Source organism: Manis javanica, chromosome 2, assembly GCF_040802235.1.
Source record: "Manis javanica isolate MJ-LG chromosome 2, MJ_LKY, whole genome shotgun sequence".
NCBI classification, from domain to species: Eukaryota; Metazoa; Chordata; class Mammalia; order Pholidota; family Manidae; genus Manis; species Manis javanica.
In genome coordinates, this window is record NC_133157.1 from 184177529 (window position 1) to 184198761 (window position 21233).

The window sequence follows — 21233 nt, forward strand, 5'->3', positions numbered from 1 at the left end:
TCAGTATTGAAAAACAAAGCAAAGCACCTTGAATATACTATTTTGCAATGACTGTAATTGGTTTTAAGTATGCATTAAAAAAGTGGGTTTATTTTTATACTTGAAAGATTAGTGAACCTTTGAAGTTGAAAAAAAAACTCAGGTACTTTTGAGAAAATCAAGTAAATCAGTGTGCCATTATATGTTTTCTGTCTTTAAAGAATTGAAAATAAATCATAGGGTCATGTAATAAGAAAGAAAAATTAAATTTTGTTTTCTAAGTCAGAAAACAGTTTTCCTGTATTTATTTTTATCAGAGAAAAATCCAACTAAACTTGTAAATTTGTAAATATTAGCTAATTCTTTAAAGTTTGTAAATGTTAGCTAATTTTTTAAATATATGTAATCTTTATATTAAATAACCTAAACTAATAAGTCACATGGGCTAATCTTTATTATTTGTGTAATAGTAATGAAATTTTACACTTGGGAATCTGTAGAGTAAATGCATTGTTTACTGGATGTAATATCTCAGAAAGCTAAAAAATGGAAGAAAGTGTGTTTTTTAAATATGCTACTGTACTTTTAATTGGCCTAAATATTCCAAGATAAACTGTTTCTTATCTTAGAAAGAAAGGGGTTTATTTCATACTAACCAGCATGCTATTTAAATGTTTTTAGATTAGGTAACCAATCAAATTTGAAAATTTGGGTGGAATTCACTCAGTTTGAATAATCATACTGAGGGTTAGTGGTGCTGTTTGCTCAGGCTTTTGCTTTTTTGTCAGAGCTTTAATGGGCGCTTTATCTGGGTGAGCCTCTCTTTCTCTCACTTCCCTGTCATTTCACTTCTATTTAACACTTTATACAAAGGTTGAGGAGAGAAGGTAGGTTGATTTTTTTCCTAACACTAAGGTTTTAATGATGTGGCAAGTTCTGTGGTAGGCTCTTTATATATTGTCTCACTGAACTTTTATAATTAAAAGACAAACTCAGGTCTTTCTCTTCTTTTGACTACTGTACTATCATAATTCCTGTAACCTCTTTGGCAGAGGAGAAAATGCCCAGTTTGCTAGGCAAGCTTGACTTGTGAGTCGCATCTTTCACCACAAAGGCTGGGCTTTTTTGCAGTTCTCTGGCACTGTGAGACGGGCCTGTCTTTGGCTTGAAGCTTCCATAGTCTTACGGCTTTACTTCCTTTTATGTCTCTTTTCACACCAACCTTTCTGAGCCAGTTCAGGGTTTCTGGATATGCTGCTCTCTCACACCTTTGGGCTTTTGAACCTGCTGCTCCATCTGCTTGAGATACTTTCTTCATTGTATGAAAGCAGATTAGTACGCATTTTTGAACTCCTGTAAACGTTACTTCCTCATTTCTGGGCTCCCAGATCTGGGTCAGGTATTCCCCTGTATGCTCCAATTGCATTCTATATCTAAACTTTTATAACATTAACTGTTTTGTAAATTGCCTCTCAATCTCCAGCTTTTTCTGATTTTTTGCTTTTCTTACATTCTAATTTTTACTCCACTTATTTGAAAGTTATATATTCCAAAGTTAACTATGTTAGTGGTTTGTCTAGCCATGTTACCATGTGTACCTAATGAACTCTGGAGTTAGGATCTTTGTTTTCCTCCTCCAAAACCCAGGATTTTAGAACACATTATCTCAAATTACCTGGTCCCCTACTTTATATCTTATCATTGTCCAGTGTCTTTTTTTTTTCAGTTTGTTTTCTCCTAATAATTGTGGCATAATGTAATACTTTAAAGATTATGTTTGTTTAGCTTTACCCATGTATTGACCAATTTCTTCCTTATTCTGGGAATTTGGACACTGCCTAGATCTAAGGTTTGGCATTTTTCAACAAGTATAGAATAACATCTCTTCAAATATTGACTCCTTCTCATTCACTGTATTATCTCCCTGAAACTCCAATTATGTGTATTTTAGATGTTCTCTTTGTATATGTCATGTATCTTAACTCTGATCTGCAGTATTTCTTTGTCATTTTATATTACATTCTAGATTTTTTGGATCTTTCAATTCACTAATTACCTCTTCAGTTGGCTTAGTCTACTTGAGTTTTAAATTTAAGTAATTATGTTTTCATTTGTAATTCTACATAGTTCTTATTATTAAAATCTTACTACCTGCTAATATTTTTTGAAATACTAAATTTTTTTACATCAGTTATGGGTTTACAATAAAATTGAGGGGAAAGTACAGAGATTTCCCATATACCCCTGCCCCATACATGCATAACCTCCCTTATTATCAGCATCCCCCACTAGCATAGTACATTGTTACAATTAATGAATCTACATCATAATCACCCAAAATCCCTGGTGTACATTAGGATTCAGTCTTGGTATCATACATTCTGTGGATTTGGACAAATTTATAATGATGTATATCCATCATTATAATATCATACACAGTATTTTCATGGCCCTAAAAACCTCTGAGCTCTGCCTGTTCCTTCCTTCTCCCAACCAACCCCTGTTCTTTTTATTGTCTCTATAGTTTTCCCTTTTCCACAGTGACATATAGTTCAAATTACATGGTATGTTGCCTTTTCAGCTTGGCTTCTTTTGGCAATCATGAATAAAGCTTCTGTAAACTTCTACGTGGAGGCTTTTGTGTGGACATGAGTTTTTAAATCCTTTGGATAAATACTAAGGAGTGTGATTTCTGGATCATATGGTAAGAGTATGTTTGGTTTGGTTAGAAACTGCCAAACTGCCTTTTTAAGGTGTCTGGTACTTTTTTCATTCCCACCAGCAATGAATGAGTGTTCCTGTTGTTCCACATCCTTGTCAGCGTTTGGTATTGTCAATGTTCTTTTGGCCTTTCTAATATATGTGTAGTGATATCTCTGTTTTAATTTGTGTTTCACATATGGAACATCTTTTCATATACTTATTTTCTATCTGTATATCTTCTTTGGTCTTGATCTTATTTTGAAGATTTAAAAAAATTTTTTAATAATTATATTTTGGGTGTATTAATCCAGTCTGTGAAGTCTTTGAGGTTCTATTTCTTGTGTTTCACTCAAGGTACCTTATTATCTTGTGTGAATTGTGAATTTTGTCTGTTAGTGTCTCATTTCATTTGGAACCTAATCTGTAGAAATTCTTTGAGTTGAAATATAGTTCATCTTAAGAGAATTTGCTTTTACTTTTGCATTTGCCTGTTATCTGGTGACACTATCTACCTGGAGCAAGCCTTTCCAAATTGGGTATTATACCAGATTTGAAACTCAAACTCCCAAACACCATATTGTGATTGAAAAATCTTAGAGGAATTTTTTTTTTTGCCTCTCTACCCATTGCTAAGGCAAAGGCCAAGGTTGGTAAATTGGTAAGTTTCCTTGTCCTTGTCTGCATGAGCATTATGAGGGCTTTTTTTCTTTTTTAATTTTTAGTTTGAAATACAGATCGACAGAAATTGCAAATATGTATAAATATGTGAATGGAAGTCCTGTGAGCCTTTTCTTCCCTCAGTATAACTTTTTTTTTCAGCTTACTGAGGTATAATTGACAATTTTTTAAGATATTTGAAGTGTGTGATGTGATGTTTTGATATACATATACATCATGAAAGGATTCACCCCATGGAGTTGAATTAACATACCCATCTCCATCACCTCACATATTTCTTTTTTTTTTTTTTTTGGTAAGAACATTTAAATTCTACTCTCTTATAAAATGTTAATTATATAATACAGTGTTATTGACTATAATTGCCATGTTATACATTAGATCCTCAGACCATATCCACAGTCTGACCGTGGGTGTGTGCTCTTACCAGCCTTTCATCATTTCCCCCACTCCTCAGTCCCTGGCAATCACTTCTCTATTCTCTGAGTTTTTGAGTTTGACTTTTTTTTAAGATTCTCAAAGTATTTTAATTCACCTTAAAACATATGTTTAGGGAATTTATTTAAAATGTAAAAGGACTGGTCAGTTTAAAATAAGTAAATGTAACTTTTATATGGGGAATCATAATCTAAGGAAATAGGCTAGGTCACCAGTTGTCCAGATTATTTGCTGTATGTCAGAATTTTATATGGATATGAATCAGAAGTTTACTGTTTAAGGACTGTGTGTTCTTACTGCTGTGGACAGATAGGTTCTTCAGGTGATATTTGTAAAGATTTGTATTAGTTCAGATCATTGAACTGAAACAGCATTTATTGATTTCTTGATAGGAGAGCTGATTCCTGACTTCACGAAATAATATGGTATACTGGAAAAGACTGATAAGCATGGTGATGTTTATCATACTTACAAGTATTGAGAGACCCTATGAGCCCAGCTTTAGGGGAGAAGGAGTTTGCAGAAAGGGTGGTCAGGAAAGTCCTCACAGAAAGTGAAGTCTAAGCTGGGTCTTTAGGAATCAGCAGAATTATACCAATATTCAAATGAGAGCATTCTACTACCAAAACAGGGACACTCAAAATGTTACTCCTGCCCATCTGCATGTCCTTCCTTCTCCCTTTTCTTTACCTTCATTAGACCAACTTAAAGGAGTTCATGGCCCACTTTATATTGGCCCTATTTCTATTGCAGATACAGAGTTCAAGTAAAACTTTAGGCCATTTTCTTTGTGTGCCCATTCCTAGATGGTAATTTTTCTAAGTTAGGAAAGAAAATCAGGTTTAGCTCTTTCCTTAGGAATAATGAGAACCCATCATCTCTGTTTCTCAGCTCCTACTATGGCTTATCCATGAATGCCTCTTTTGCTGTTTCCTTCTTGTAACTTTCTCTGATCTCTCTGATGTCCCTCTGATTGAGCTGCCTGCTCTTTCAATTCCAATCCTCTCCATGCTCCTCTCTCCATTGGAATTCATTACCTCAGCCCTCACCTTGCCTGGCCCAATGCATGTGATCTCCATTCCTGAGCAGCTGGCCCAGACACTGCCATCTCCAGTCATCCACCCTCCATCGGGGTCTGAATAGCCTCTGAGCATGGTCTCACCCACACTCCTTAAAAGCAAGGTATAGTCTTAATAAGATTCTTACCATCTTTTTGTAATTTTCACACTAGGACCCAAAGCTTCACCTCTACTCCAGTTAGTTTCATTAGTATTCAGTTGATACAATGAATTTACTTGTATTTCTTCTAATATCTGAAATTGAAGGTTTTTTTTCAACATTTGTAGTAAAACTATTTTTGTCCTCTATGTTATTTTAATTTTTTGTGATGATTGAAGCTTTCATATGGGCTGAATATTTTTTCCTTTTGATACCTTACTTTAAAATATTTGTGAACCACAAAAATGAAGAAGGCCCACACTCACACAAACAGCTTTATCTGGCTCCAAAAACCCTGAACCCCATTCTTTCCATCCTACCATATTGCCTTGCTATTTTCTAAAACCTCCATAAAAAGTTTAACCATTTACTTCCTCTAACGTAGCTTTAAACTGCTCATAATTTTATTTAGCTGCTTATGGTGGGTTCGGTTAGATCAAAGTTCCATGTCTTACGGGCCAGTAATCCTGAGTTTCTCCATCAGTAAACAATATAGTCTTCTCAACAATTTTGTCTATATGACAATCGGATTGTATAAAGAATCAAAGGCAAGGGTAAGGGAGTGAAATAGATCAAAAGACTCTCACATTTCCTAATAACATCAAAGGGCTGAGGAAGTTAAGTGGTTAGCCTTGTAAAGAAGAGTAGGCTTAGAGTCAGAAACCTGGTGGAAGATGCAGCCTTGTCATGTATTACCTAGTTATCTTAAGTCTTTCAACCTCGCTGTAATATTTTTTCTTTAGTAAAAATGGAGATAATAAAACCATACCACATCGCAAGGATCGAAATCATGTAAAAATTTTTTAGAAAAAAAATTTAGAAAAACTTAGAAAACCAGAGTAATGCTGGGAATAACATTAGAAATTATTATAGGGAATACTACTGTAAGTGATAAATTTTGGATACATTTTCAATTTGTAATATGTGATAACTTTCTAAAATACCTGCCTCATAGATAAGATTAACCAGTGTGTGTATTCCCCAAATTCAAAGAAAAAATGATAATGATACTATGTTAGTGTGCAAAATAAACAGAATATTAATTTTATCTATTTACTTTTTCACTGCCTTTATAGGAAAGCACTGAATTTAGGAATTCTTCGAGACCCGGGATCAGAAATTGAAGATAGACAATATCAAATAGACCTGCAATCCATCAATATTGGTACTGCACAGTGGGATCAACTAAAACCAGAGAAGGAAGGTGGCACAGGAGGGGTGCTAAAAGAGAGTGAAAGAAATTCTCAAAATCCAGCCCTTGAGTGGAATATGGCCAGCAGGTAGGAAATGACTGAGAAAAGAATATTTCATTGCCAGAACAGCTGGTGATATAATCTTTACCATGTCCAACCTATGTGTTTTGGTACTGCTTCTGCATTTCATGACAAACATAACATGTATTTTATAATCACAGCTGATGACCTGCTAGTCCTACCACTGTTATGCTGTAATTAATAGAAATTTAAGATTATGTGAGCATTTTTTTTTAACTTGCTATTCAAGGAAGGTTCCACTTCAGGCTTATTATACATTCACATTTTTTTTTGAAATCCATTGTATTCAAAGTCATTTTTTATTTTTTAAAGTTTCTTCTTTCTGCTTATTATAATAGAAGAGTCTCTTGGGTTTTTTTTTTAAGTCCACTTTAACTAAAAGCAGCTGTATTCACAGAGAACATTTTTAAAGGAATTAATCCTAAATGTGAGCTATAAGATTTGTAGAGAACCACTGCCATCTTACCCAGGCTCTTCTTGATTTCGTATCAGAGAGTTAGAATTGTTTGCTAGAACAAAGGTATAAACATTAAGGATATTTTTATATTGTAAAACTGGAGGTCTTTATGATTTTAAGAAAGTGTTCATTATTTTTCATCCTCTTTTTTTTTTAAATAAAATTCAATAACATCTGTTGCTTACAACACATCATGGTGGTTTGTTGACTGGATTTCTTAAAACATTGTTTATAGAGTTTGTTGTATGCCTTCCTGCAAAGCTGATTACTTTGGGGTTCTGCCCCTTTACCACCAAAACTATGTTTGTCTATGTCTTGCCATTAATAATAATGACAACACTAATAATGGATTATGTAATACTTATCACTTTACCTGACTTTAGTTTTCACAGTAATGCTGGGTTTTCTTAATAACACATAAAGAAACTGAGGCCTAGACAAGATAAATAATTTCCCTAAAATCAAATACCAAGTGGTATGCTCAGTCTATACTCTTTATAAAGTTCTTTTGTCAGGTTCTAACAATTTTTTCTACCATCATTGTGTGCTATTCATAATGAGCTGTTTTCAGCTTCCGAAAAATATGATTCAGCACTGGTTACTAGTCCTTCTTATGTGATCTCCTCTTTACCTGGAGCTCTTAAGCCACCCTTTTCATTTGCCTCATTCCTATCATTCGTCAAGTTTCAGAGCAGGTATCATGTTTTCCAGAAAGTCTCCCAAGTTCTCACGAAAGCAGGTTAAGTTCTCCTTTTGTGTGTTCTTATCAAATCACTTAGCATATTTAATTCTAGTTATCTATATACTTTGGGTCCTGAGGACAGAGATCATCACCATCCTGCCCATTGATGTATCCCCAGCACAAAGCAATTTCATGATATAAAATGTACAGCACTTCACTGACAGGTGATTGAATGGCCTCTCAGTAGGGGTGTAAATTTGGGTGAAGAATATCCCACAGCTGGTGAAGGTATGTTTCAGGAGAGGGATGCAAGTATTGAGCCATTCACAGGTGACACTCCTGGCGGCTGGGAGAATGAGTGTTTTGATCTTGAAGGGAAGATCTGGGTACACACACAACACATCTGCAATACCAGTTGTGATTCCTTAACATCACATAGTATCAGGCAGGATCATATCCCCTCATTCTTCCACTTCACTCAGTTTTCAGATTTAGGAGGTACCAGCTTACAGAATTACAGGTCATCATTTCTTAAAAACCACAAATTCTACCAACAAAGACGAGAAGCCTTATTTTCCTAGGAAACTTTATGACCACCTAGCCTTAAATCAGCTATATCTCTGCTGTTTATCTTTTTATTCATTTAATAAATAGTTTCCGTATTTTAATAATTGATTGAGTTGAAACTCATATAAAATTAACCATTTAAAGTGAACAGTTAAGTGGCAATTTGTACATTCATAATATTGTATAGCCACCACCTCTTACCTAGTTCTGCAACATTTTCTTTACCCCAAAGTAAAAATCCTTAACCATTAAGCAGTTTCTTCTGCATCCTTCTCCCTCCTCGTAGCCCTTGGCAACTGCCAGTATGCTTTCTATATTTATGGATTTTTCTGTTCTAGATATTTCATGTAAGTGAATATGCATCTGGCTCATTCACTTAACATAATGTTTTGAAAGTTTATCCATATGGTAACATTCATTCATTATGGTACTTCATTCTTTTTCACTGCTGGATAATATTCCACTATATAAAGAACCATAGTTTTCTTTATCCATTCATCTTTGGTGGACATTTGGGCTCTTTCCACTTTTGGCTATTGTGAATTGGACATTTGTGTACAGTTCCTGCTTGAGTACCTATTTTCAGGTATTTTGGATATACACCTAAGAGAATTACAAGGTCTCATGGTAATTCCATATTTAACTTTTTGAGGAGCTGCCACACTATTTTCCACAGTGGCTGAACCATTTTCCATTCCCATTAGGCTTCCAATTTTGCCACACTCTGACCAACACTCATTTTCCTTTTTTTTTTTTTTTTTTTTTTTATTATAACCATCCTTCTGGGTGTGGGTGCACTTCCATAACAATTTATAATGTTGAGCAACCCTTCATGTGCTTGTTGGCTATTTATATATCTTTGAAAAAATGTTTATTCAAGTCTTTTGCCCATTTTTTAGTTGAGTCACTTGTCTTTTTGTTGATTATTTGTAGGAGTTCTTTGTTCTGGCTTATATGTATCATTTACAAATGATGTTTTCATTTCCTTGAAATTTTCATTTTAATGATGTAATTATCTTTGCTAAAGGTTTTAATTTTGACAAAGTCCAGTTGATCAGTTTTTTTCTCTTTTGTTGCCTGTGATTTTTCATGCCATATCTAAGAATCCATTGTCAAATCCAAAGTCATGAAGATTTATGCCTATTTCAAGGATTATATCAGTTTACTCTTGTAATTAGGTTGTTGATCCATTTTGAGGGTATTTTTTGTTTTTTTGTTTGTTTTTGTGTATGGTATGAAGTAAAGGTTCAACTTCATTCTTTCTCATGTGCATATCCTGCTGTCTCGGCACCATTTATTGGAAAGACTGTTCTTTTCCCCACTGGACATTCTTAGCAACCTTGTCACAAATTAACAGATTTTTGAATATTCCGAAATAACATGGAATGTCTTTTACACTAGAGAAATCAAATGAAATAATTTGTAATATGTGCCTATCCCTTATAGAGCTCTGCATCCAATCAGAGAGATAGACTAGTTAATTAACTAGAGTACAGTGTGGAAAGTGCTATGATAGACATAAATGTAGGATCCTTAGGATTACAGAAGAGCTATATGAAATCAGATAAACACATTACATGCACATAGGAAATCTCAGGCTAATAGATAAGACAGACACATAAGCAAAATAATAGTCTAAAATCAACATAGGTTTAAAACAGAAATTAGAGAAAGAAGTTAATGATTAACTCCAATGAGTGGGTTTTCAGGGAAGGTTTCATGGAGTTCACAGCTTCTGAATTTGTTTCCATAGAGTATGAGTGGCAGGAGCAAGAAGGGAGCATTTTGAATTATGAAAGCAGTAGATCTAAAAGCTGAATATGAAAATGTGGCTTCTTTTATTCATGTCTGAATACCTCTCACACAGTATCATGCTTGGCACATATGGGTACTCAATGAAGGTCTGAGTAATTAAAGATTGTATGATTAGATGATTAACTAGAGCTAACAAATCAAGTAACTATATATGTGCATGTTTCTGAGAAATATCAATTCAGATGAAGACAGAAAATTTTTTATCTGATATAGTTTAGTTCTGATTAATAAAAACCTTAATTACGCTTCTGTTTCTTAGTAGGTATTACAGATAAAATTCAAAAGATCCAGAAAGATACACAGTGAAGAATAATTTGCTCACTCTCCTGACCAATATTAAATGACAAACTTTACAATGGTTTCCATTCATTGCTCCTGAGTACATTACTCAGATTTTGTGTTTAATCAAAATGTGTGTCTATGTGTATGTTGGGGAGACAGAACAGGGAAGTTAAGCATAAAGAATCAACAAATTTTAAAACTTGTAGATCTTCTTCGAAAACCTTTAATTTTCAGGCAAGAGAATACCATCATCAGGGTTCAGTGAGGGCAACAGAACCACTGTAAATATTACAGCCTAAGTGATCTATTTTAAGAATAAGACCATATCTAATTGGGAAGAAGCTGGGAAGTGATGATTAAAAAGCAGAAGATGGTGGATAAGAGAAATGTCACTCTGTAACCCTCTTGATCACATGACCTGGGTAAAATGTCTGTAGCTCCCTAGGGAACCCAGGGAATGAGGCACACCCAGCAGCTGGTGGGCCCACTGGAGGCTGGTACACAAGTCCATGGGAGGCTGTTTCCTCTGTGTCTGGGGGTGAGCCTGCAATTGCTGCTGATCACAGAGACAGGAAGAGGGGAGGAAGAGTAGAATCTGCCAGCACCTTTTCATCAGAATTTCACTGCATTTAAAACAACATGACTTTCGGAGAACATCAGCTACTATTTCCCTTTTACCTTACAAGTTGCATGCAAATTTCTCTCTAAACTCCGAACTATTCTTAGCAAGTTATTGCAGAACAAAGCTACCACAAGAAACTAAGTGTGAGAGGTTCCCTGGTTTTGTCCAGTGTCAAAGATACAGCCAAGTATGGGACCCTGGTTTGCTTCCTCTGAGTCAACTTTCCACTAAATGTTCTAACCCCTACACAAAGTTCATTGTTAATCATTTTTTTTCTTCTTCTCTTACTAAGCATTTTTACCACATCTGGGTTTATTTTATATTTGAGGAAATGAAGTACTGAGAACCTAAAATAACCGTACTGATACCTGCCATATGCAGGTTATACATTCAAATCACTATAGCTGTTTTACATGGTAATTAGTGCTTTGAGGGGCATTTGAGGGGGGAGATAGTGGAAAAATGTTATCTTCTAATTTCCTGAAAATACCAGTAAGCTTTAATCCTCCAAGTTAGTATCAATATAACTTTCTTGTTTATAAATTGAAAGATATAATTTGAATAGACTTGAAAACAGTACTTGAAAAATAATTTACTTTTTATCACATACTTGTTTTGTCCTTATAACTATGTATGTTTCATTTCCTTGCATAGTTTCTTCACTGTCAGAAAAATAGAGCACAATAATTTGTTTAAATATTTTGATATACATGCACCAATTACATATACTACTTCATAGGCCTCTTTTCCCCACATAGCATTTTAAACGAATTTTCATTACTGTGTTTTCTTAGCAAACTGAATTTACATTCAACACATTCCTAAAATCAGTTAGGCTTGTGCTTCACAGAATTATAGCATTGAGTATGTAGAATTATGGCTTTGTGTTGATACTAATGAAAGTATCTGAAGTATATATTACTAGCCTTAAGGCTGAGAGATTGTGACTATTCCATTTGTCTTTTGATCACTTATATTTTTATATTTTTATTTTATTGATTTTTTATTAAAGTGTCTTTGATTTATAATCTTATGATGGTTTCACATGAACAGTACAGTCGTTTCAACTTTCACCTGTATTATCAAGTACTTAACCCCTCTATTGCAGTTACTGTCTTTTACCATAGTAGAGTCATTAATTGTCTTTTCCATGCCATACTGCCTTCCCCGTGACTTACTGACATTGGTATCACTAATTATAGTGCCCCTTAGTCCCCTTCTTCCCCCTACCCACCTTTCCCAACCCCTCCCCTTTGGTAACCACTAGTCCCTTCTCAGTGTCTGTGAGTCCACTGCTGTTTTGTTCCTTCAATTTTGCTTTGTTTTTATACTCCACAAATAAGTGAAGTTATTTGTTATTTGTCTTACTCCATCTGGCTTATTTCACTTAGCATAATACCCTTTAGATCCATCCATGTTGTTGCAAATGGTAAGATTTGTTTTCTTTTTATGACTGAATAATTTTCCATTCTGTCTATGTACCACATCTTCTTTATGCATTCATCTATGATGGACACTTAGGCTGCTTCCATATCTTGGCTATTGTAAATAGTGCTGTGATAAGCATAGAGGTGCATATGTCTATTTGAATCGGGGATCTTGTTTTCTTCAGGTAAATTCCTAGGAGTGGAATTCCTGGGTCAAATGGTATTTCTATTTTTAGTTTTTTGAGAAACTCCCATATTGCTGTCCACAATAGTTGAACTAATTTACATTCCCACCAACAGTGTAGGAAGATTCCCCTTTCTCCACATCCTCACCAACACTGGTTGTTTCTTGTCTTTTGGATATTGGCCATCCTACTGGTGTGAGGTGATATCTCATTGTAGTTTTAATTTGCATTTCCCTGATGATTAGGGATGTGAAGCATCTTCTCATGTGCCTGTTGGCCATCTGAATTTCTTTGGAGAAGTGTCTGTTCAGATCTTCTGCTCATTTTTTAATTGGGTTATTTGTTTTTTGGGTGTTGAGGCATGTAAACTCTTTATTCTCCCATATGTGGATGCCTTTTTTTTCTGCTGATGGTGCCCTTTCCTGTACAGATATTTTTCTTTTTTGAAGTGAAGTGGTAACCATATGTTCACAGGATCCCTTGCATACCTTAATTTGTGATAAACATGAGATTTTTCCAGAATTACACCTGAAATCATAAAGAAGAATGTGGAAGGAAATCATTTGCTTTTTTACTCTTTAACCTGACAATCATCACTTTCGTCTTACTAATTTGTGAGGAAGTCAAGCTAAATGCCTAAACAAAATTATAGAAGTTAGTCTAATTCCCATAGACTCATCAATTAATGCCTGGAATGACCTACATCTACCTGAATTACATGGTTTTATAATAATTCCCTTAAACTCTGCCATGGCTTTACATGAGAGAATGTGGTTTCTCATTCTGCCTAGAGAACCCGGGAAGTGGGTGTGATAGGCAAAGTGATACTGATGCGGCATGAAGGATCTATCAGGTTTTCCTTCCCAACAGCCAGCCAGTATTTCCTTCCTTACACATTGGCTGAGAGTGTCCTTGGCAACCTGTAAAGATAGCCGAGATAAAAGGACAAAGATCTGTCTTGCTCAGTCTTATTCTTCTTTGTGTCTTAGCATAGTTATTGACAGACAAAAGATACTCAAGTCAGAAAATATCTAAATTGAATACAGTCATCATAATGGTATATTATAAAAATTTTAAACCTCCAATATCTTTAATTATTTTATAGTCTTCTACAGCTTCAAATGTCATAACACACACACACACACACATATATATATATGTATCTGTATATATATATAATCTGTGTGTATATGTATGTGTGTGTGTATATATATATATATGTAATGTGTGTAAATACATTATATATGTATGTGTGTAAATACATTTAATAATAACCTGATCCAAACCCAAAAGACCAAAGCCCTAAATACAGATTCCCCTCCTTCCACGTTTTGTTTTTGAAAGAAGGAACCAAACAAGAGGGTATGAAAATTTACTTAAAAGCATATTTAAAGCATATAACTTCTTTACATTATCCTGTATAATTCTGTGATCACTCTGACTGATATATTAATACATGTCATTAAAGTTTTAAAAATGAAATAAAACAGCATAAATCTCCCGACCATTTGTCCCTTGGTGGATTCCTATTTATATCCTCAACACACAATTTCTAATGTGCTGTTCTCTGAGAAATTTTCATCAATCATCTGATTTCTCCCTCCATGAAGCTTGTTTTGTTGAAGAGCTATTGAGTAGAATTAGATTCAGGAGCCCCAGAGTGTAGAGAAAAACAACTGGAAACTATAACTAGAGCTATTAACCCATTGAACATCTCAGCAAAATTGAATTAAGTTGATATTTCAGTATAGTTGTGCTTATAAGACTTTCTTGTAAGACTTAGAGGCTTTAATAAATAGCATTTATGTCTCCATCACAAACATATTAACCATAGTTTAATTTGTTATTTTGTGAGGGGAGATTTTTTGGGTCCTTTTTTTTTAAAGAATGGGAATATTTTTAACATTATATAACTTAGCCAAACAAATGTGTACTACTATTTTATTCAAATGTACCTTTAAAGCACCCTAATTTCAAGCTGTGGTTCTTATAACACCATTCACAGATACTTTCAATGTCTTTACAAATTAATTCCTTATATAAGTTGAGAACCTTGAGATAAAAGACCAGGTCTGTTCTTTCCTTATTGTTGTACTTGTCCTACCTTATGATTATTTAGAGTAGTTTTTTTTTTTTTCCTACTAAATTGTTCTTCATCTTTGCAGTTGTATTCCCAGCTCCTAGCAGAGGGCCTAACATGACAGTGGACACTCAGTCCATGTTATCAAAATTTCAGAGAGTGATAAATGCTATGAAAATAATATGATGGTATAATGAGATAAGGATAACTGGGAGATTTCCATCGATCAGGACTCAGGGAAGGCCTCTTTTAATACCTGAATAACAGGAATGAGCTCTCCCTGCAAATCCCTCTGAGTGTTTGTGCCAGGAGTGTGCTGAGCAGAGCAAAGACCCTTGAGTAGGAATAAGTTTAACAGATTTAAGGGTGTCTGGTTGGGAAAAGAAAAATAATAGATGTAGTTTTAGGTAGGGAAGAATCAGATTATGAATGGTTTTATAGGTCAGAGGGAGTTTGGATTTTATTTTAATTGCATTAGAAAGTCACTGGATAGTTCTTCGGGAGCAAAAACACCAAAATGGGTTTAAACTTTTAACTAAATATTTGATTTTAAAGTTACTATAGAATTCAAATTATTTATTCTTATGACTACCTAAAGATTAAAGGAATTTTTACTATATTTAATCAAATTATAACAAATAGTTTTCCAAATAGCATATTGTTTATATTAAATGTTCATGAGTATTACTGCTTTTCATATTTAAGAATAACCACTGTAAAGGATTATCTCAGCAGATTACCAGACAAGTCTTAAGTATCTTCTGTCTGCAGCTCAGCTATAATGCCATACCGAGAAAGTCTTCATATTGCTCAAGAACTATTCTGAGTACACAAATCATGTAGCTCTTTTTGTTTCGTCTTTTTGGTAGAATATTTTGGAAACCTTAGTACCATTTTTCTACTTCTAGTCTCTCATACTATGCTATTTTTGAAGTATGGCTCTTAAACTGCTTTAATATTTCCCACAAAGTCATACCCAAATGTATGGAAAATAGACAAAAATCCTTAGCATAAATATGCTGAGCCCAAGAAAAATGACCACATGGCCAACAGGCACATGAAAAGATGCTCACATTGCTAATCATCAGGGAAATGCAAATCAAATCCACAATGAGGTATCACCTCAAAAGACAGGAAATAACAAGTGTTGGTGAGGAAGTGAAGAAAAGGGAACCCTCCTACACTGTTAGAGGGAGTGTTAATTAATGCAGCCACTGTGTAAAGCAGTATGGAGGTTCCTCAAAAAACTAAAAGAAATACCATACAACCAAGTAATTCCACTTCTAGAAGTTACCCAAAAAAAACAAAATCCCTGATTCAAAAATATATATGCACCCCTATGTTCATTGCCTTATTATTTGCAAAAGCCAAGATAGGGAAGTAACCCAAGTGTCCATCAATAGATAAATGGATAAAGAAGAGGTGGTACATATATATAGTGGAATGTTATTTGGCCATGAAAAAGGAATCCTGCCATTTGTGACAACATGGATGGACCTAGAGGGTATTATGAAAGAAAAATACCATATGATTTCACTTACTTGTAGAATGTAAAAAAAAAAACAGAACAAAATGAACAAAATAGCAGTATTCTCATAGACACTGAAAAGTGATGGGTGGTTACCATGGGGGAGGGGTGTAAGATAAAAGGGCATACAAATTGGTCACAGGGATAGTAGTACATCATGGAGAATATAGCTAATGATTCTGCAGTACCTTTCTATGTTGACAGATAGTAACTGCACTAGTGGGGGTGAGGATTTAAATATGTGTAACTGTTAAATCACTGTGTTGTATATTTGAAACCAATATAAGATTGTATATCAACTACACTTCAATTAAAGAGAACGATTCTTATAAAAAATGACCACAGCCTTCCTAATAAACATGTATTTCCATGAACGCATGTGGCATATACCTATGCCTTCTTGCTTAGTAACAACTTCAGAAAACTTTTTCTTATTTACGATCTACTCCTTCCCTCCCAGAGCTTGACAGTTGTTTTGTTAACATATATGATTACAATTGACCCTTGAGCAACACTGTTTTGATCTGCTTGGGGCCACTTACACACAAATTTTTTTCAATAAATATATAATATCTGTAATTGGATGTGAGGCAACAGAGCCACAGGTGATGTGGTCAATAGAAATGGAAAAGAAAAAATGTATGTAGTAGCCTACAAGCATCAAATCCTAAACCTTGGCTTTGTTAGCACCTTGCTCCAACCTACACAGATAACCAGCTGTTATCTGAACCAGACAGAAGTCCTGGGATCTGAGAGGAGCAGAGGACCTGAGGCCCAGATCCAATAACACAGAGGAAGGAGGCTGGAAACCTTTGCCCTTTGGAAGTGTGCCCCTCCCAACCCAGGCCCTGTCTACCTTAATGAAGGTGTCAACTCTGGCAGGGACAGGTAGAGCAGCTAATTCACCCTCTGTTTGCTTTCTTTACTCTGTTGGACCCTAAAACCCTCCCATGGCTTTTCTACTTTTCTATTCTGTTACATCTGAAGTTAAAGGACCCATTTTATATACAGGAAGCTTCTAGTAGTTAGTTTTGGGGAGTCAAAAGTTATATGTGGATTTTTGACTGCATGGGGGTCAGTGTCTCTAACCCCCATGTTCAAGGGTCAGTACAGATTGCCACCATTTCTTGTTATTGTGGACAACATAGAGCTATAGTAAATCATTGTTATATTAGAGTATATGACAGAAATATTTCTTCCACAGTTCTCCTAACCTCATATGCTTTAGCATACTATGTATAATGTTTTCTCTAGCCGATTTTATTGTCTTTTATTCATCATAGGTGAACAGTTCTTTCACCAAGAGATGTCTAATTGTGAATTTTACTGAATTTGAATCAGGACTCATTGTGTCCTCTGAATCTGTAGTTTCCTATATTTTATCAGTTCTGGAGAATTCTCAGCCATTATCTCTTTAATTTTGCCCCTTTTCCTTTTGTTCTCATTCTGGAATGCCAGTTAAAACTGTCAGACTTGTTCCCCCCATGACTCTTTACTTCTCTTTTGAACTGTTCATTTTAAAATTTACTGTAGTATATTCTTGGAATTTTCCTAAACCTATATTCTAGTTTACTAACTTTGAAAAGTTAGCACTATGTATCAGCTATCTAAAATGCTATTTATCTATCAATTACCCATTTAATATTAGTAACTATATTTTTCATTTCTGGAAGGTCTGTTTGGTTTTTTGCCTTTTTTGATAGTACCTTGGATTTTTTTCCTCAATTTTCATTCTATCCTATATGTCTTTAATAATTTTATATGTTTATTGTCCATATGTGGTAGTTCCATTTTCAAAAGTTCTTGATAATAAATTTGTTAATGGGGTTGAATTTTCCTCTTGCTAATAAAGAGTAATTTGAGAGTGAAAGTATATAAAATAAGCTGTTGTAGAACATATCTTCAGTGGTCCTTGTCCCTGAGAATCATTTTTCTTGGTTTGAGCACAAGTTTTTCCAGAGAGGTTTTGCATTTGTTTCTCACAGATGCCCCAGGTTATCAAAGGTCTAATGCCACTTTTATGTAAATAACTCAGAATGGGTATTCTTGGGCCAACATGGTAATATGAATTACAGCTACCAAACGCAGGGGATTTCCCATTATTTTTAATTTTCCAGGGAGGTCTGTTTTTGTAACAACAAAATTTCTTGGCAAAACATGCAAACTTCCTCATTCTTCCCGATTTCTAATAGAAAAATGTTTTACTAGTGTTTTAAGGACCTCAGATCTAGGTAGACAGCTCATTTCCAAATCCTTGCCTATCAGATTTAAGAATTAGATGTCACACTATGGCTATTAAAAATTTATTCCCTTGGTTTACTGTGAGTGGCTAAGACACTGAAATCATTAACACTGTCATTTAATACTTTGGGTTTTACTTGCCTCTTTTGTTACTTTAAACCCTAAACTCTTATCTAGTAAAATATTGGCAGAATTTAATTATTTTTATAGTTATTTCTTTAGTGTTTTTTTTTCTTTTGAATTCATCCTTGAAAATATTTGAACCTACAAAAATATTTTAATGATTTAAAAATGTCCTTACCCCATACACTTACCAAAGATAACACAAAATAAAAGTTACTCCTATATACCAAAAACATTATAATTTTATAGAACTGGCTTAAATTTTTTTCTGAAGCCATAGACCTTTCACATTTCATGTTACTGATTTAATTCATGATATAATGGGGAGAAATTATGATATGGACAAGTACTTACCCCCTCTACCTCCCACTGGGTGTTTTAGCTAATGTTTGCTCTTATTTGGTTCCCTGCCATCTTTTCCATTTTAAGGTATTTTTAATACATCATATATTTTAGTATGCCCCTATGAGAGCACATCACATGTTCCTCAGACTGGCCATTTTGTGGAATTTGAGCTATTAGGCTATAATTATGGTGTCTCTCAGGATCTCAACCTTTTTCCTCTGTATTCACATATTTTAATACTTCTTCCTGTTACCCTTCAGACACCAGATCTCTTAATTCTTTAAAATTGACTTTCTTGAAATCCAATACTTATGTGTCACAGAACCAGATGATCCAATTTGCTTCTTTGGCAGACAACATATAAAGCTCTGCCCAATGCAAAGTTCAACAAAAGATACTAATATTCTCTAGACTGCTCTGGTAGAAAGCTATGTAGAAAGACTTGAATTTTATGTTTTTTTTTGTGTGTGGTATAACTCATGCTAGTTTCCTGATCTTAACTTATCATTTTATAATATAAGAGAATAAAAGGGAAATATTCATAAGGAATATTTTTGGTTCCAAGGAACTTCTGAGGTACAGCTTGCTAGTAAAACATAGAATTATATTATTTCATAAAATGAAATCTTAATATATGGATGGTAGACTTAAAGATCTGCACTAGCAAAAGCTTTGGAGCAATTTTGACTCTCATTCTGTGCTGCACTGGCTCAAGCAACGTTTTCCAATTTCATCTTCTATCGTGTATGCAATACTTCCTTTGAAATTTATAGCAGTTAGTGATATTGAATATAGAGTAGAAATTTTGTACTAAATAACTGATTAAAGGTGAGAATGTATAAAGAAGAAATAAAATAGAGGCCTGATGATGGTCTGATGGCAATTTGCTCTTCAGGCCTGGTTGTGGAACCTTTGTTCCTGCTGGATGACCTTCGTCCAGCCCCTGAACCTCATTTTCTCACAGGTAATGTGAGGTAGTTATGGTCTTTACTTCACATACAGGGATTTTATGAAGAAGGATTCAGTATCAAAGTCACAAAAGCTGTTTCATGAAGTATATATGCAGTAATAATCCATAAACTCGGATGGTTCTTAGAACATTAAAAAAAAAGATCAATGTTGCTCGTGTGACACCTTCAAAAGATTGTATATCAATGATACCTGAATAAAGAAAAAAGATAGAAGATGAACAGGATATGGTTGTAAACTTAACAACAATTGGAAAGAAAACAATTGTCAACCACAAGGTCAGAAATATTAAAAAGAGGAAATTAAATATTATTACAACATAGATTATTACTGGTAACAAAAGACATACTAAGGTATTTGCAAGAATAAAGGAAAGAAAAAGGTTAAGTCTCCTAGGATGCCACTAATATGAAATTAATTACATATGAATCACTCCATGATTTTTTTGCTGTCTTTTATAAATCTGAAGTTAAAAACAGAAGTTAGCAAAAAAAGACAATAAAATATACAAATAGACACTCTCAAAATAATAATGTAATTTTGCCATACATGTTTGTAGTACAAAGACGTGTACAAATTTAATGAAAATTAACCTTGAAAAAAATGAAATGGCTAATAATTATTTCTTTATCATTTAGTATACAGCATCATCAAGAAAGAAGAGCAATTTTGACTCCCATTTTAACAGATTTTTCTGTCCGAATAACTGGAGCACCTGCCATCATTTTCGCCAGAGTAATTTCTCCAGAAAATATGCATACTGAGGTTAGAATTTAATTTAGGTTTCATTTTAATCTAAATAATGGAGCAGTTTCCCTTTGTATGCTTGGAGTTTTCATAGTTTTAGTGCATAGGATATCAAGTTAGCTTACTATTAATGAGTTATTTTTATAACTAATAATTATTGAGTACTTTCTAGTACTGTTGTTACTGCTTTTCACCTAATAGCTCATGTAATCCTCATAATAATTCTATTAGCCTCTCCTAGTATCTTCATTTTATAGATGAGGAAACTGAAGCACTGAGAAGCTAACCCAGATTTTCAGAGGTAGTAGTAGTAACAGAACATGTTATTAACCCAACTGGTCTGAATACAGGTGATGTGCTCCTCTTTCTAAGGAAAGCAACAGTAGTAGTGGCAGCTTGGAATTCTCACATGGATTATTCTACATAGAATTCTGCATGGATTACCTTACTTAGTCTTTGCGATATCTTTGAGATAGATGCTATTAATATCCATGCTTTATAGATGAGGAAACTGGTATCAAAAGTAACTTGACCAATATCACTAGCCAATTACTAGTAAATCTAGATTTCAAGTCTCATCACTATAGTATATGCCTCCATGCCTAGAATAGAAATGTAATAGTAATGTAATCCATCACAACTTAAAAATATTCTTCAGAGAAATTTATGTTTTGCTAAAACTTTATAAACTTTTTGATAACTCACAGAGTTACAGGCAATTTTTATGAAAAGTTCGGAAAAAATAGGTACAGATTAAATATGTTAATCCAAGCTCATGAAATTTATATTCCTTCTCTGAATTTTTTTAAATAATGTCCTTGTATATGTTATCTTAATTTATGTTTGTAACAGCCCCATAGGGAAAGTTAGATT

The 21233-nt window shown here is 34.2% G+C and overlaps 1 protein-coding gene across 10 annotated transcripts in view; it reads left to right on the forward strand.

Annotated features, from left to right (window-relative positions):
• VPS13B (vacuolar protein sorting 13 homolog B) overlaps positions 1-21233 on the forward strand; it is an 861603-nt gene that overhangs the window by 544840 nt on the left and 295530 nt on the right. For all 10 annotated transcript variants that reach the window (XM_073229878.1, XM_073229881.1, XM_073229877.1 and 7 more), the window contains 2 exons: positions 6093-6296; positions 20252-20378. In XM_073229878.1, the coding sequence (XP_073085979.1) occupies positions 6093-6296; positions 20252-20378 (331 nt within the window). The remainder of the gene's footprint in view (positions 1-6092; positions 6297-20251; positions 20379-21233) is intronic.